Raw genomic sequence first — 16,671 nt, forward strand, 5'->3', positions numbered from 1 at the left:
AATTGATATTCAGATGTCAACAAAGGAAGTGTAAATGGTTCATAGAAAAAGAATCTTCTGGAGACTGCAAAAAATAGGAAATTTTTTTATGAAGAAAATTCATATTCTACCATCATGAGCCAGAATAACAGAAATGAATTTAAATGATGAAAGAAATATTTGGGATTTCTCTTGTATAAAAAGTATCTTAAATATTATTTTAAATATAATTTTAAGTTTATCAGGCTAAGGAAATAAGCTCTTTGGGCTTATAAAATGATGTTTGAAAATTTTATTTAAAACCGTAATAAATAATATCAGATTTTAAAATAATTTGACTCTTATATTATTGCTATATTGACATGTCATTTATCTTTCTTAAAAGACAGATGCTAAGCTATATGCTACTAGAAGTGAATGACAATGTAACATAGAAGAAGTTTGGAAATGAGTGCAATATATTTAGTTTGACAAATTTGCATTCCAGCTAGTGAGAATTTAAAAGTCCTCTCTGATGATCAAGACAGGGTAGCATTGGCCAATCAGTTCAACTCAGAAAGCACTTTTGTGTTTTTGTGTTATTCCACTTCCATTATGACATTATGTGGAAAGATGGCCCAGCCGCCACTAGAAGGTTGTAAGATTGTGTGTGACTTTTCTCACAATAGGAATTAATTTCTTAAATAGTAAATTAGTATACTATATCATGTGGTATATGATGTTGGAATACTTTCTTAAAATAAAAATTTCAAAACAAGTAACTTTCCATATTTCCTGTAGTGTATAAGAAATCACTTTGATTCTAAAAACTGTGTCTGAGTCCTGCTTCTATCACTTTCTATCTCAGTGACTTTGGTCAAGTGGTTCAACTTTTTTGAGAATTTGTTCTTAATATGTAAAATGAAGATGTGAATATTTTCCAAGTATCATTGTTTCTAGGAGGAAATAAATTAATATGTTTTGGTGTGGTAAATTGCTATGCAAAAGTGGAGTGTATTAGTTATAGGTTTTAAAAAATCCCAGTCATATAATCTATTATCTTCTCATGGTTATACTGGAAAAAAAATATCAAACCTATTTTCTAGGCAGAGCTTTGTGATCGGTTCAACTTCTCTCTAATACTTGTTTGACTAGGTTTTTTTCTTTCTCTTTTATATAAATACCAGAAAATACAAAGCTTGAGTTCTGATATAACTTATTGAAAACCAAGCTGTGAGCTACTCTTTAGTCCTATGATACTTGAATATGCTAAGTAAATTAGTATTATGGCTCATTTTCAAAGATTCATTAATGTTTACTCAATATGACCATCTCAGCCTGGGTTCTCTCTGGAAAGCAGAGCCTAACACAAATGCTTGAATGCAGATAGTTTATTTTGGGATGTGATCCTAAAGCACAGAAGTGAAACTGGGAAGGAGAGAGTCATTATAAGGATGGGCTCTTGAATTGTTCACAGGCATTCCATCCCATCAGGACATTCTGAGGAGCCCTATAGAACCTATCTCCGAATTGCCCAGACTGCCTGCCAAAGATTGAAGAGGAAGCTGTTTCTTCCATTGGTCAATGTTTGCCCCTTGGGGTGTTAACTCTCTCACACTACCAGGTTCCTGGAGGCATTTAAGAGCCCCAGAGCAAAAAGTGAAGGCGGTGAAACTAAGGAGAGACAGATTGCCACAGCAATGTCTGGAGTACAAAGTGGGCTGAGAGGCTGTAGGGTGGAGGCTGAGGTGTCTAGTACTGTGAGATATACCGTGACACACCATTGGATGTCTTACTCCAGTGTTTTTAATGTTACACAACATCAACAACAAAACGGCTTACTTGTTAGTTTTTAAAAAGGAAAATTCCCTTGAAAAATATTATGGTGTCTTGGGAAGAAAACTTCAATAGGTCTCTGCCAATCAAAATATTAAAGTATTTTATCCTGAAAATGATTAAGATTAAGATTTGCATAAGTAACAAAAGCAACTTTCAAACAATAGGTATAGTATGATAAAGTGTAAAAAGGAAATTTGTTTATAGTGAGAAAAATTTAATTAAAACAAACATAGTATAACATGTATATTACTTTCTTAATCAGAAAAAAATTCCACTAAAATATCCACAGATGCCTGAAAGTAAGGTAAACCACAGAATAATACCCCAAACTCTAGATTAAAAAATAAGCATTTTCCCAACTATATAATGGTACTGTGAACAATTGAATGTACACTTTGTATGACTGCATGGTATGTGAATATATCTCAATAAAATTGACTTTAAAAGAAAAGAAACATTTTCCACAAATGAGTAAGAGTTTCAAATGGGTAAGAAGTAAGAATAGTGCTATTATACAACCATTGCTAAGCTACAGACAATGGCTGGAATCTTTCCAATGCCAGGCAGCTTTAGAATTCCTGTGTAATGTAACCCCACCCATCCACCCACCCACCCCGCCTCCCACGCAGGCCGTGTTCAAGGTACCTAGTCAGGTTCAAATCCTGGCTCCACGTGGAGATGGTGGCACAACATGGTGAATGTCACTAGCACCACTGGATGCTACTTGAAAGTGGTTACAACAGGATATTAATAGGTCCTAGGAGCCTCTTCCCTTTATATGCTGGAATGCCAGTAAATAGATATTTAAAGCAGCCACAATGATTGCTGCCTTTTTCAAATGACCAAAGAGGAGAACCTCACACAACTATGTAGAGATTACAGTAGCTTGAGATATATACTGGGACATCAGCTGTCGTAACCCAGACTCGTCCCCTGTAACTTTATTTTGCCCAGAGGGTAGGGGAGGCAATTGTCAAGAGGAAGGAGAACTTATCACTGATGAAGGCCTGTTATATCCTAGGAATTCTACAAAGCAACACAAGTATCAGAGTGCCCTTCAATACCTGGACAAACTGAGATAGAGAGCTGAGGAGTGTTATGAGGTGTTATGTCTTCTCCCCAAATTGATCCATATTTGAGAATGAGTAAAGAAAAAGAAAGGGAAACAGAAAAGGATGTAGCCTCTTAGACTAGAAAATCCTTCCCCATGAAAAAGGTTTAGTAAAAACATTTGTTTAATGTTCTCCATGAGTCAAAAGAACATTGCCTGTATTAAAGGAGAATACAATTATATAAAGAGAGATAAGGCCAGTATAAACCAAGAACAAAATGAACTAAGAAAATAGTTCCGTAAAACTAAGAACATGGAAATAGAAATTAAACCATGCTGAAAATGGAAAATAGCAGGCTGGATATTGCACAAAATTTAAACTGAGATACAAGATACACTTTGAAAACACTCATAAATATTTAGTAAATTAATAAAAATACAAAGAACAAGAGAAGATAATGACTATTTAGAGGATAGATTATGGTTAACTGATCTTCAAGTAATTATTAATTTCTGAGGGAAAAAAGATAGGAAACAATTAAGGAATATAAGAATAATTTAGGATTAGAAGTTGGGAAAATTGCAAGTCAGAAGATATATTGAAAAGTAACAATTTTAAGGTATATTCTGGTAACCGTTTTACTTTCTATAACAAGCAACCTGGCGTTCACTGAACCAGTGCGGTAGCTTTTATATATATTTTTTTAAAAGGAACAACCTTGCATCCTTAGATTAAATCACAAAGACTACCATTACTTGCCAGTAGCAATTATTCTCAGATAATAAGGACTTCCTGTAAAATAATATTGAAATACAGACTTTCACCTATTAACTCACACACATGCAGACACATATATACATACATATATATATACACACACACATACATATATATACATACATACATACTGAATATATCCAAAAGCTGGTGAGCATCTGTTGAAATTAGAACTATCATACTTGACTGCTAGGCATGTACTCAATCAACCTTTTTTGAAAGCAGTTTTCAGGCTATATTGATACTTGAAAACATTAATACTAACACTTATGCAGTATTTGCAATATGCCTCGGGTACTGTTTCAAGTGCTCTATATAAATTAACTCATTTGGTCCTCATAACATTCTTGTGAGGTGGGTATTATTACTGTCATCTCCATTTTGCAGATGAGGAAACTGAAGCACAGAGAGGTTAGGTGATTTGCCCGAAGTGACATAGTTGGAAAGGATTTAAGAGAGGATTTGAACCCAGGTAATCTGACTCCAGAATCCACATTCCTACACTTGCTTGGGTGTCAAGTCTAAAGAGAAGTTCCAAAACATAATGTTTTTCCTAGAAAGTGTTTATTGCAGTATTATATATAATAATGAAAAATAGGAAATAATTCCGTAGTTGCATTCACAAAATATTGATTTTTCATAGTTAGGGTTTGAAATTATGCTTGTGAATATATAATTTATGAAGAAATTGTATTTATGATTATACCTAAAATATTCATGTGCCAAAGTTAAATGAAAAATTCTAAATGATAATGTTAAGTAACAAAGCAGATGAAAAGCATTATAAACACAATGAATTATCACTGTTGAAAACTGAAAAAGGGAATATTCTATAATATTAATCTTTGTTGTGTTTGCTTGGTAAAATAAATGCATGGAAATACCATGCCAGGCATAATCATGAAAGTCACATTGTTGTGAGCTCAAATACACCTTTATGTTAACCAACACTGTGGTATTGTATATGACGCTTTATAATAGCATTGTATGCCATTGTTTTGGTAAAGATAATGGGAGGAAAAATTACAGTGAATGACTATTTGTTATTTCAGTGTTAATATTATCTTTTAGTTGTATAATACTTTAGTGTACAGAGCATTCACACAAATGTGGTTTCTTCTCTTTTCTCTCACTTTGTTTTCTCTCCAAGCTAGTTTTTCTTTATTTAGGTTTGATAACAAAGTAGGCTTATTTTGGCATGTTAAGTATTTGTTTTATTTCATAAAGATTTTGTATAATTTTTCCCCCTTTAAATGTTTGATTTCTTTACTCCTAAACTCTACCTGGGCCAAGATACTGTGCCTTCTCGGCTATCCAGGCTACAAATGGCTAAAGCTGCAAAGAGCCAATGGGCTAGATTCAAGACAGGAACCTGGAGGAGAAAGTAAATAGCTCATTGTAGATTTTGCCCCAGTACCTATCATGTCATTTATATTAGCATAGCTTTCCTCCCCATATCACCCAAAACCTTGAGGATGTATTTCAGTTCTAGGGTAGCAGCATGCCCCATAATGAAATAAAAGTGATCATATTAATATTTTATCTTTAGAGAGTCCTTGAAAACAGTGGCACTCTCTCTAATGACTTAAGAATCCATGAAAGCAACCATTATAAATATATTATTGGTCTTCAGAAGTTCCCTGATGCTGTGGAAAGACAGATTTTGACAATGATAGCCTGGACACTTCTTCTTTTAAAGCTGTGGTCTTAGGCTAATTGCAAATGGAATTGTTTTGTATGGTTACTATTTTGGTTGTAACTGTAGCATTTGAACATTATGGTCAATCTCATTAAAACATAAATTCTAATACTGAGTTTTTTAGCTGGAAAGGGTTAAGACGCTTATATGAAGTCCAACTTTTCTTCATCTTCGCGGTTAATATGATCCTTCTATCTTTGCCCACTTTACTATCTTTGTGGTTAACCTAGAGGCATGCTAATACTAATGCTAATACTATTACTGAAATAGGTATTGATTTTTTGCATGGTGTATTAGATTATCTTCAGTAATTTGACAATTTGGTAGTTAATTGCCTGGTAAATTATTTTAACTGTAAATTAACTTTTCTATAAGTGATGTCCTGTGCAAGAAAGGAGAAATCCAGAAAGAATATGATAGAGGTGGAAAATGTTCGTCTTTCCTGGGACAAAATGAAAACATGTATATATTAAAGAGAATGTGACCATACATGAAGAATTAAAATAATCTGTTTTTAGTGTTCCCTATTATTAGTCAGATATGTAAGTTGGTATATTAATATCATTGTTTTTGCTAACATACTTGCTAAACACATTATGCATTGAAAAATACTTTCATATTCAGGCTGACTCTGAGAGAGTGATCGTTGTCCTCAAGGAATATTCTTTCTTCTTGGGTAATCAAGTGAGGCAGAGTAATACAGTAGAAACAGTACCAATCTGAGAGTTAGATTTGACTTCCTGAGCCCATTCTGACCATTCCTAGTGGGGAACAATTTAAATTAACCTCTGATTAAGTTGGGGGATTGGAGGATCTGTGATTTCTAAGGTCCAAATGTCATAATTATTTGGTGTCTGCAATGGTTAAGTTCCTATGTCAACTTGGCCAGGTTTAGGTGTCCAGTTGTGTGGTCAAGCAAGCACTGGCCTGATTGCTTCTGTGAGGACGTTTCATGGACTTAAATCATCAATAAGTTGATTGCATCTATGTTTGATTACATCTACAATCTACTGAGGAGATAGCCTTCAACAATCAGAGAAGTCTGATCCAATCCGTTGAAGACTTTGAAAGGAAAAGTGATGGTTTCCCCAGTCAGAAGAGAATTTCCATCTCTACTTCAGCCAACCAGCTTCTCCTGGGGAATTAATCAAAAACCTTCATGAGAGTTCCCAGCTTGCAGCCTGCCCTACAGAATTTAGACTTGCCCATCCTCATGGTCACGTGAAACAATTCTTATAAAGATCTCTTAATATTTACGTTATATATATATATATATATATATATATATATATATATATATATATATATATATAAAATATATCTTCTGTTAGTTTGGCCACAGAAAGTGATAAATTAGAGGGCTGTCTTCCTCTGAGTTCATTCTTTGTGTGATCAAGGACACTGGATTTTTAAAAATTACAGTTGTAGTCTTTGTAAACATAAAGATTTCTTCATCAAGGTAATTGATTCAGTCTGGAGACAAATTGCACAGTAATTTAAACAAGAGATGTTTAATATAAAAATTATTAAACTATGATAGGGTAATTATAAAGATATAAAGAGAACTCTAAAAGATATCTTAGGACTGAGGGGGAGTACCCAAGTAAGGACAAACTTGGACGTAGAATACCTTCTCCACAAGTGACTCTCAGAACTGATTGGAGAAGGTATGATTGTAGTGCCACCAGCTTGCCTAGGCCAGAGCTCATCCACAGTTGCCAGTCACTCAGGAAACAACCTTCCAGAATGCAGGCAGGTTGAAGCTGGTGGGAGGGTTCACAGGGTTGGGGTGCCACTGCAGGTGCGAGGCCTGGAGAGTATAGTGAGTGTCTTGAGAGGGCTGCAGGATGGTGGTCACTGAGCCCAGGCTGAGTCTGCGAGGTCGCTGAGGGACTGGGTGCATGGCTGGAGCAGAGTACCATCAGATGGCCCTACACACATGTACTGCTAATGGGCCGTGCAGCAGGAGCAAGAAAAAGCAAAATGCAGTACATGGGAACTGTAAAGAGAAGACTCCTGGGTTGCTTCCACCTTTGGGCTATTGTGAATAATGCTGCTATAAATGTTGAGTTGTATATATGTTACTACAATAAAAAGGTTTTTGAAAAGAGAGAGCAATGCTTGCTTCCTCCTGCAATGTCCCTCCAGCGCCCTCTACTGACATAAACTTAACATTGTATTCCCTGTAAAGGAAACATGCTTGAGTACAGTCCATTATCACAGAGCAAGTAATGAAGGGTGAATTTGGAGCTGAGAGCCAACAATAAATGCCTAACTGTCACAGTGCAGTTAGCTTTTATCACCATAAAACCTCACATGGCAACTTCAAATTTTTCTACTATAAGTACAGAAATTGTTGCCAGTCTCCACTATTATTTCCTATTTGCCCTTAAAGTATGTATAGCAACTGGATTTTCAGAAATTCCTTCAGTTATAGTGAACTGCTTCACTCTTGCCATTTGAATTTAAAGTCCAAAGAAAAATTAAATATTCTTTCTAATAACCTGCATCTTAGTTGAGCAGCTGATTTGTCCAGAGCCTTGTTATTCTTGAGCCTGAAAAGTAGCTTGCCCACAATAAATGCTCCCTTATCATTGGGGACCCACTACAAGTCTGCCTGTCTGTGTTTCCTGCAGAAGAAACAGCACACAAATAGAATAAAGATTTTTCCAGAGCCAGTTCTGCTTTCCAACTGGCTCTCTCTTCCTATTCAGAAATGAGAGTAGTGGTGGAGCTTCTCCCAACTTTTAATTCAGACCAGGATGTCTCAGGGAAGTAGGGAAGTTGGAAGTGTCATGGGTCCCCTTCTTGCTCATCAAAGCTGGCACACATTTGGGACTGGTGTTCTCTCATTGTTTGGCACTGACCTCATTATTCTTAGATGATTATTTTAAAGTGCTGTTTTTTAGGCTATAATATTATCTCAAAGTTTGGCTCTCGAGGCATTAAAATATCTGACAGTTACATGCTAGGCAATGTTCTAAGCACAGTAGTTAAGCAGGAACTGAGACAAAGCTGCCTGGGTGTAACTTGACTCTGCCATGTAAAAGCTCTGTGAGCTTGTGCAACTTTTTTAGCACCTTTGTGCCTCAGTTTCCATATCTGTACAACACAGATAAAAACTATCTCCTTAGGGATGTTGTGAGGATTAAGTTAATTAATACATGTAAAGGGCTTGGAAAGATATTTAGAATATAGTGTGCTCTAAATAAATGTTAGCATTTCATTTACTCCCCATAACAGTGCTGTGAGAAGGTACTATTTTCATCTCGATTCTGTGGATGAGGAAACTGAGGCATGCGACTTGCCCAAGATCATGTAGCTAGTAATGACTAAAACTGGGCTTCAATCCCAGGCTCTTAAATCACTATGCTATAGTTGTCTGTCTAGGAGATCACAATCTAATCCTAAAATTGTAAGTTGTAGGCATATTATTTCAGTGACTTTATTTTCTGTCTTTTTATTGATGATTTTCCATTGACATCTCTGATTGGCAGAATTCTAAGATGACCTCAAGATCCTTGCCGTCTGTTATATAATCCCCTGTTCTTCAGTGTGGATAAGACCTGTTAATATGATGGATGTTACTTCTGTGATTAGGTTTCATTATATGGCAAAGGTGAAGGGAGTTTGCAGATGTATTTAATAATCATCAAAAGGGAGATTATGCTGGGTGAGCCTGCCCTAATCATGTGAGCTCTTGAAAAGAGACTCAAAAGAAGTCAGAGTCTCTTGCTGGTTTCAAAGAAGTAAGTTGCCATGTTGTGAGAGGGCTTGTGGGGGGAGCTACGTGGCCAGGACCTGAGGATAACCAATACAGCATCATTAACCTAAATTTCACCTCAAAATAACAACAACAAAAAAAACCCTTGAGATTTTCTAAATAAAACCAAAAAGAGAGCAGTAATCAACAAAGAATAATTATAGAAACAATTCCTTTGAGAATCTAAATATATATAAAGTACTGTATTGTTCACATCTTATTTATTGTAAACAGTTCTTTGGTTAGGCAGTGTATTACTGTGAAAAGAGCACTTGACTGGGAATCAGGAATTCTAGGTTTTAGTCCTGAATTTGCCATTAACCCTGTCACTTGTGCAAATCACAAGCTGTCAGGCATTCTCAAGTGTCATTCAGATAGATTGAACTAAATGATTACAAACCATCAATCTTGAAATTCTATGAATATAAGGATTAAAATGATTAGATGCTTGTAATAACAGGACTGAAATTATCAATAAACTTTAGGACCTGGCTTGGCACTGGGTAGGCAAAAGGAAGCACATAAGTTTTAATGTGGACAGATGTTAGAACTAATTTAAAAGGAACTGATACTTTTAAGATCATGACTTACTAATTTTAACTCAGGATACTCTGTTAGAGGACATTCCTTCTTTTCTGTTATTGAAAACACAAGGGCAGCATACTTTGAACTTCACTGATATTGAGGACAAAACCAAATAAACTACTAGAAATATTTTTGTCGGCTATGAAATCCTTGAGCGGAGTAGTTGGCATTTGAATCATATAGTAGATCTTTGGTGATTGTTTAATGAATGAATGGCTTAATGGAGGAGTATTGTTGTTATTGTGGTTTTGTTACATTTTGCTTATTGTTTTGTTGTGCTTTTTCCCCCACCCTCAGAGTTGTAAGTTTAAGGGATTGCAGGAGTTTTCTAGGCTCTTTTGAACTTAGTTCATGTGACCTTTATTTGCAACTACATTTGCTTTCTGCAGCTGTTTTAAACTCTTAATATTTGCTGTATATAGATATCATTTTTAATTGAATTGAAATTGAAATTTTATTCTATTGAAGTTTTAAAGAAAGTTTTTTCTTCAATTCTCTTTATTCCTATGAGCAAAAAATTCTTCCTGGGGAATGTATATAGAAAATACTTTTGAATACCAATTTAAATTCTGTTTGTGAATTTTACTCTTTCAAAGTTACCCAGGATTGTTCACTCCTTGTGTCTTGTTAGGGAGCCATCGTGTACAAAATTGCTAGCTCAACAGAGATTTGGCAAATACTAAGATACTAAATGTACTATATTTCTGAATGAGGTTTAGATCATCTAGAGTTCTCACTATTTAAAATTAGAATAAATGTGTAATATTTTGTAAAAACAAAGCCTCTCTTGTTCACCAAATAGAATGCAAATATCATCCTAAATCAGCACAGAGCTGCATGTTTAATGCTGAATTATACTAATATATAAGCCAAACAATAAAATACAAACATAGTGTTCTTTAGACCATTTTAATTGAATTATTATTTATATAAATAACTCTTTTAACATGTACACACTATTAAAATAAAATTTATTGCTGTTTTCCATGTTGTTGATAATAAAACTGTATTTGTTTAAGCTGTATTTAAATGTAGCTTTCACCCCACCATTGCCATCTTAAAATGTAATTTTAAGATATTTCCTCATCTTGTCTTGGTTTTATACTCTTGTCCCTTGTGTGAGATGTTGACACCAGAATAATGGAAATTTCCTTTTGTAAAGCCTTTTGTTAACCTAGTGAGCCTGGAATGCTTTCCTATGTCACATGATTTTTCTAATTTTTTAATCTGAAAATATTTCCATTCATTTGCTCCAATACACTTTGAAGAATAACTGAGCGGGACTCTACTTATTTAGAAGAACAGAAGTAAAAATAATTTCAGTAACTCAGTCATGCCGGAGTGTGTTCGAAGGCTAACATAAGACCTCTTTCCTACACCTTAGCTTTTCACTATTGTTTGTACTTAGAACATTTTCTACATTCCCTTTTTAAAATACAAATCTGAAACTTCACATGTAAATCTAAAAAGTATTGGAAACATTCACAGATAATAAAAGAATGCTGTTCATAGATAATGAAAATTGCCTATGTGCTATTATTGGTTAATACCTTGATATAGGGTGGTGGTTCTTTTTAAATCTCTACAGGGAATAAAATGTGGCTTTTACAATTGTTTTAAAACCGTTACCTAGTTTATACTAATCAAGCTGTGTTCAGATCTTTTCTCCCTTTAGAACTTTTAGACTTCAGTGAATCAGACATATATACAGAATATAATATGTATGTAGAAGAAAATACTAAAACTTTCCATTTCATTCTGAGAATGTGATCTATTAGTTAAATTAATTCATATTTAAGATTACTATAATTTACCCGAGAGAAAAAAATCTCACAGTACCACTGAATCCAGCATCTGACACTCTTCTATTTTAAATGGTTCTTGAAATCATAGCTAGCCCTGACTGTTAACTGTTATTCAGTCATCAATCCTTTGTCACCATCTTGGGTAGCTTGTAATAGAATCCAGAGGGTCAATTATGATACTTATTGCCATTTTGTGTTCCCTATAGCTTTATTAAAGGCATTATTTACTAGGCTTTAATTTATGGTTCAAGTTTTTCTGTTTTTAGAATTAAAGAAAAATAGAATTTAAAATCCTTTGGTATAAATATTGCAAAAATACCAAAAGAATCCTCTTTATGCAGTGGTCACCAGTTGTCCTTTTGCTGCTTATATAGGTTTTCCCAGAGAGCTATGACTTTCTAACACTCCTTATCTAATCTGCATTGTAAATTGCAAGAACTCTGCTGGCCAGCCTTATATTTCTTTATACTAGGTGGTATGTGATATAACATCCATCTAAAACAGACATATATTTTAAACACTAAAAATGAAATTGATCAAAAATGGAAGTCAATCAAAGTTTCAAAATAAGAGACAGTAAACATAATAATGATTAAGAATTTAAGTCATTCTTCTGCCAAGTCACTGACCTTGGTTTACTTATTTAGCCTTGCTCTCTCATCTGTTAAACTGGCTATAAAGATACCTACTTCAGGTAGTTGTTTTAAGTGTAAATGATTATGAAGCATTTAGCATTGTGCCACACACATGGTAGGTACTCTACAAATATTAAATTATAATAATAAAAGATGTGTTTTTCTTGCTATATTATAGTTAATTTTCTTTTTCTAGAATACGCTCTTAGGTAGCAATAGATAATATTGTGTTTTAAAACAACAAAATAATATCTCACACGATTTCACTGAATGAACAGAATTGTAAACAAATTGATCAAACAAATAACATCACCAGAACTTTACCATAGTACTCTTAATGTGGTTTCCCGCAGTAGCTTGATGTATGATGCAGGATGGAGTGTAGAATTAGCATTTAAAGTAAGGTCATTTTATACCTTCTAATTGGCTTATTTAGTCAAGTGGCAGATGCTATAATATAAAGATTCTAGTACATTATCTATAAAAGAGTCAGCAAGGTTTTAGTGCAGTTTCTTTTCTAATTCTATTTTTTTTTTTCAAATACTTTAATCTGTTAAAACCTGGTAGCTTTGATGGCAAGGTCAGTGTTTTACTCACCTTTCGTATTCCCAGCAGCACCTAGCAAATAGCAGACATATGGCAAACAAAATTACTCAAGAAGAGGAATCTGAAAAAATGATTTGCAACTTAATATGGTGCGTTTAATTGGTACTTCCTTTTTCCTAAAAATATCTGCAGTCTAGTATTTCCGCCTTTCCTCTTTCCACCCCGGTTCTAAGTACTACCAGGGCCCTGGCGAGGAGAGCTACTGTAGCTCAATACTGGTGTGTTATATGAGGCCTGAATGTTGTGATGCACATGTATCAAGCCATTTATATACATCCATTACCTTTTGACTTATTTAATGTTGAACTCTTGAAGTATGCTTCAACTTTTAGAAACCACAAAGGTTTCTTTTTAGCATGCTGATTTAGTAACCTTCAGATTATCATGCAATCCAAGTGTCCTATATAGACACATTTCAGAATTAACAATGTTATCATCCCCTTGAGATAAAGAGAAAATAAGAATGAAATGTAACCACATATAGGGAGAAAGCTAAATCTGCCAAAATGTGTTTTTCTTCCTGTCAAACAGCAGCAATTTGAACTGTAGCCACAGTTTTTGTATGTTAAATTCTGCCATTCCATCCTTTTCCTGATGGTTGTGATGAACATTTGAAGAGGAATTAAATATATATATTTATCAGAGAATGGGGTCCCAGGAAGGGCTACATAATTGGTGAAACCAAGTGCAAAATGAAAATGCAGAGCTCCATCTTAAAAAATTGATTACAAATTTCAAGATGGTAACAGAGTATAAAACTGAATGTAGGCCCTGTGCACATGCCCATGATGCTGGCACTGTAGGATTCCCTAATTCTAGAAGGTGGTTTTCCTGTTGGCACTTTGTCTAGAAACTCTTCGGGTTGAATACCTTCATCTTATATGAAAGGAATGACTTGAACATCAAAGGGAGTAAAGAGATGTAAGCTGTCCATTTCAACCATGCAGCTAGACTGGTTGGTATGATTATTGATCATCATAAAATGATGAAGAAGGCCATGGGATTGAGAATAATGAGAGAATTCATCCTGTGAGTAAGGATTGAGCCCTTTGAAGGTAGAGAAAACAACAAGGAGAGAATAAGCATTCTCACATTTAGTGCCGTCTTTGGATAGGAGCCTATTGGACTCTTTTTTAATTCCTGATGTACCATGGAAACCATATAAAGTAATTTTTGTTACCCCCATTTTCTATATGAACAAATTGAGACCCAAAGACAGAGAGAAAACTGAAGTCACACAGCAAGTAAGTGGCAAAATGGTGCTTGCCCACATCTGTCTTCATACCAAGCCCTCACCCTTTCATGGCCATTGGTGTCAAACTGGCTAATGTCTGTCTTTAGGGGCTGGAAGCCGCAATAAAAGTGCAGCCTTGACAAGCAGCAAAAAGCATGAGTGTGATTAGGAGTTGAAATTTAGCCTGGCAGCTTCTGTAGTGAGGAAGCTGATCCCAGCGCAGACTGAGGCCATGGACCAAGTATGGAATGCAGTCAATAAAGAGAGACATTATTATCCTGACCAGGCAGATGGAACTGTCTCCCTCCCAGGAGAGTAAAGCAGTGGCCACATAATAAATGTAACATGTTGGAGACAGAAGATAATACCTTGATTGCTGCAAAATAATAGCTCCTCCTACAGTGAGGAAAAAAAGTTCTCAAATATTAGAAACCAGGCTTCACTAAGTACAGTTACAGTTTGTGAAATATCTGAGGACTAGCGTATGTTAGGGCACAATTTTCCAAGCTTCATTCCGTCATACTACGTTTTCTTCATGATTTTGCCATGTCTAACTGGTAGCCATGCTATTATGGATGTAATGTATATTTTAAATCTATTATTCTGTGTCAGTATGAATGGATTTATCCTAGCCAAAACACTTTCTGTCTTCAGTCAAGCCACTCTCTACTAATTGTTAAAGGTCATTTCCTCTTTACTTTATTGAGTTTATATTTATCAAGTGCCCTGTGTGTTCTAGGATCTGTCCGCCTTGTGTGGGTGAGGGGTGGGGGGAGAAAGAGAAGAAGTCAGAGATGTGTAAGACATAGTCCCTTAGTTATCATCCAGTTTCTGAATGTTCATAGAGTGCTCAAACAACAGGATTGAGAGAGTACCAAACTGCCTGGAGGAGGTGGAAAACTTGAGGCTAAGGTAACCTTTGGGCAGGAAAGTTTTGAAAGGTCAAACAGATTTGGGAGGTGTGTCTTTTCTGGACCTTGGCTGGATATATTTTTTTTAATGTTTCTGATCACAGAGTAAAAGACAGCAAGATTTTGAGGTTATTTAATTCATTTCAATCCATTGGTTATCATCAATAGGGTCTCAGATAATTAAGGTTGTTTAGAAACAGTCATTTTAATTTAGGACAGGCGAATCCAATAATAGAAGAAAGAGACCATAACCATGACTTTCATGAATATTTTTGCATATATTTCTTATATTCATAGTTTAGAATATATATAGGAGTGTGTCGTATGTGTATATGTGTGTGTTTCACCTGAATATCTTTTTTACACAGTAATTTGATTTTAGAGAATAAAGTGCCAATTACTTTCATCTACTGTTTCTTTTATTTTCTCCTTGTTGAAAAAAGTTAAAAGGTGATTTGTATGTTACTTCCAGTGTGTTTACTATATATATACACATTTTTTGCTTCCAGTGTAAAACTCTTTCTGGAGTTTGTGACCACATCATCTCCCTGTCATCGGATCCTCTGGTTTCACAGTCTGCCCACCTGGAAGTGATTCAACTGGCAAACATCAAGCCAAGTGAAGGGCTGGTAAGAGATACCGTGTTTATCAAAACCACCATCCATAAGTGAACAACTAATAATGTAGGCAAAGCAGCCTCCAAATATGGGTACCCATAAATTTTTCAACAGACACTGAACATTTTTTTTTTTTTCTGGAGGAGTTAATTTAGTGGGAGTTTGTCATGATAAGAACTTTTATAAACATAAATGAAAATGAAAGGGAATTAAAAACAGTGATTTCTGCATTATCCTGTTTACTTTTGTAATAATTTTTTTTTTTTTGCATTCTTCCACTTCACTCCCCATCTCCAGCCAAAGTTTCTTAAGTTTAAAGTTTTATAATAAACAACACAATGTTACCTTCCATGCAAGTAGGTTTTTTGTTTGTTTGTTCTGTTTTGCTTGGTTTGTTCTGGTTTTAATATGTCTTTCTTCCCCTAGGGTAGATAAGCTAAACAAAACTGATACTGTTTATAACTCATGCCCATTCTTTCTTATGAGGATAAGTAAGCAAGTAGAAATCACTAACAATAGGCTAACATCCATGAGATGTATTTTCTTTTTATGGTGATAAAGGTAATCTTCTATATCTTGTTCACCTGATTGAAAAGTGTATTGGTTCTGAATTTAACCTAAGGTAGAGTTTGTTGTTTGTTTGTTTGTTTTTTGTTTTTTTTATAAGCCTCTAGAAAAAAAGCATGTTTTTGGATATTGATGAGGGCAAGGCAACAACAAGAAACTGGCTGGAGAACATCATACCTACACACAACTATTTACTTGCTAGCTTAGTGCTACACTATTTGTCCTTTCTCCTTGTAGATAAATTTTCCAGAGAAACCATTAATGATACTTTAGAAAATAGAAATCTTAGAAATCATGTTAATAACTGAATTCAGATAATAATCTTCTTAAGGCTCTCTAAGCATGTTTAAATTTTGTATTTGGTTTTTTCTTCTTCATATATGTATAACTGTTTCAGAGGGTAAAACTTTCATAGGGTATCAGTAATTTTTTGGTATGGAACCATCTAGTCAATAGAGTGACTTTTCTCCTGTTATTTGGCAAATTCTCTTGTAGCTTTTATGGGTATTTTCCTGGGAAGATGGAAATCAATAGTTCAGACATCGGCAACATGTCATCATTGTAACCCAAAAGTGTTATATCTAACTTTGATTAGTTTTAAGAGTTTATTTCTAACATTTATA

The 16,671-nt window shown here is 34.8% G+C and overlaps 1 protein-coding gene across 1 annotated transcript in view; it reads left to right on the forward strand.

Annotated features, from left to right (window-relative positions):
- The window catches only part of CNKSR2 (connector enhancer of kinase suppressor of Ras 2), a 308,883-nt gene that overhangs the window by 128,189 nt on the left and 164,023 nt on the right, over window positions 1–16,671 (forward strand). The window contains 1 exon segment of the mRNA XM_037821616.1: window positions 15,374–15,493. Coding sequence (XP_037677544.1) covers window positions 15,374–15,493 — 120 coding nt within the window.

This window comes from Choloepus didactylus, chromosome X (assembly GCF_015220235.1).
Source record: "Choloepus didactylus isolate mChoDid1 chromosome X, mChoDid1.pri, whole genome shotgun sequence".
Classification (NCBI taxonomy): domain Eukaryota; kingdom Metazoa; phylum Chordata; class Mammalia; order Pilosa; family Megalonychidae; genus Choloepus; species Choloepus didactylus.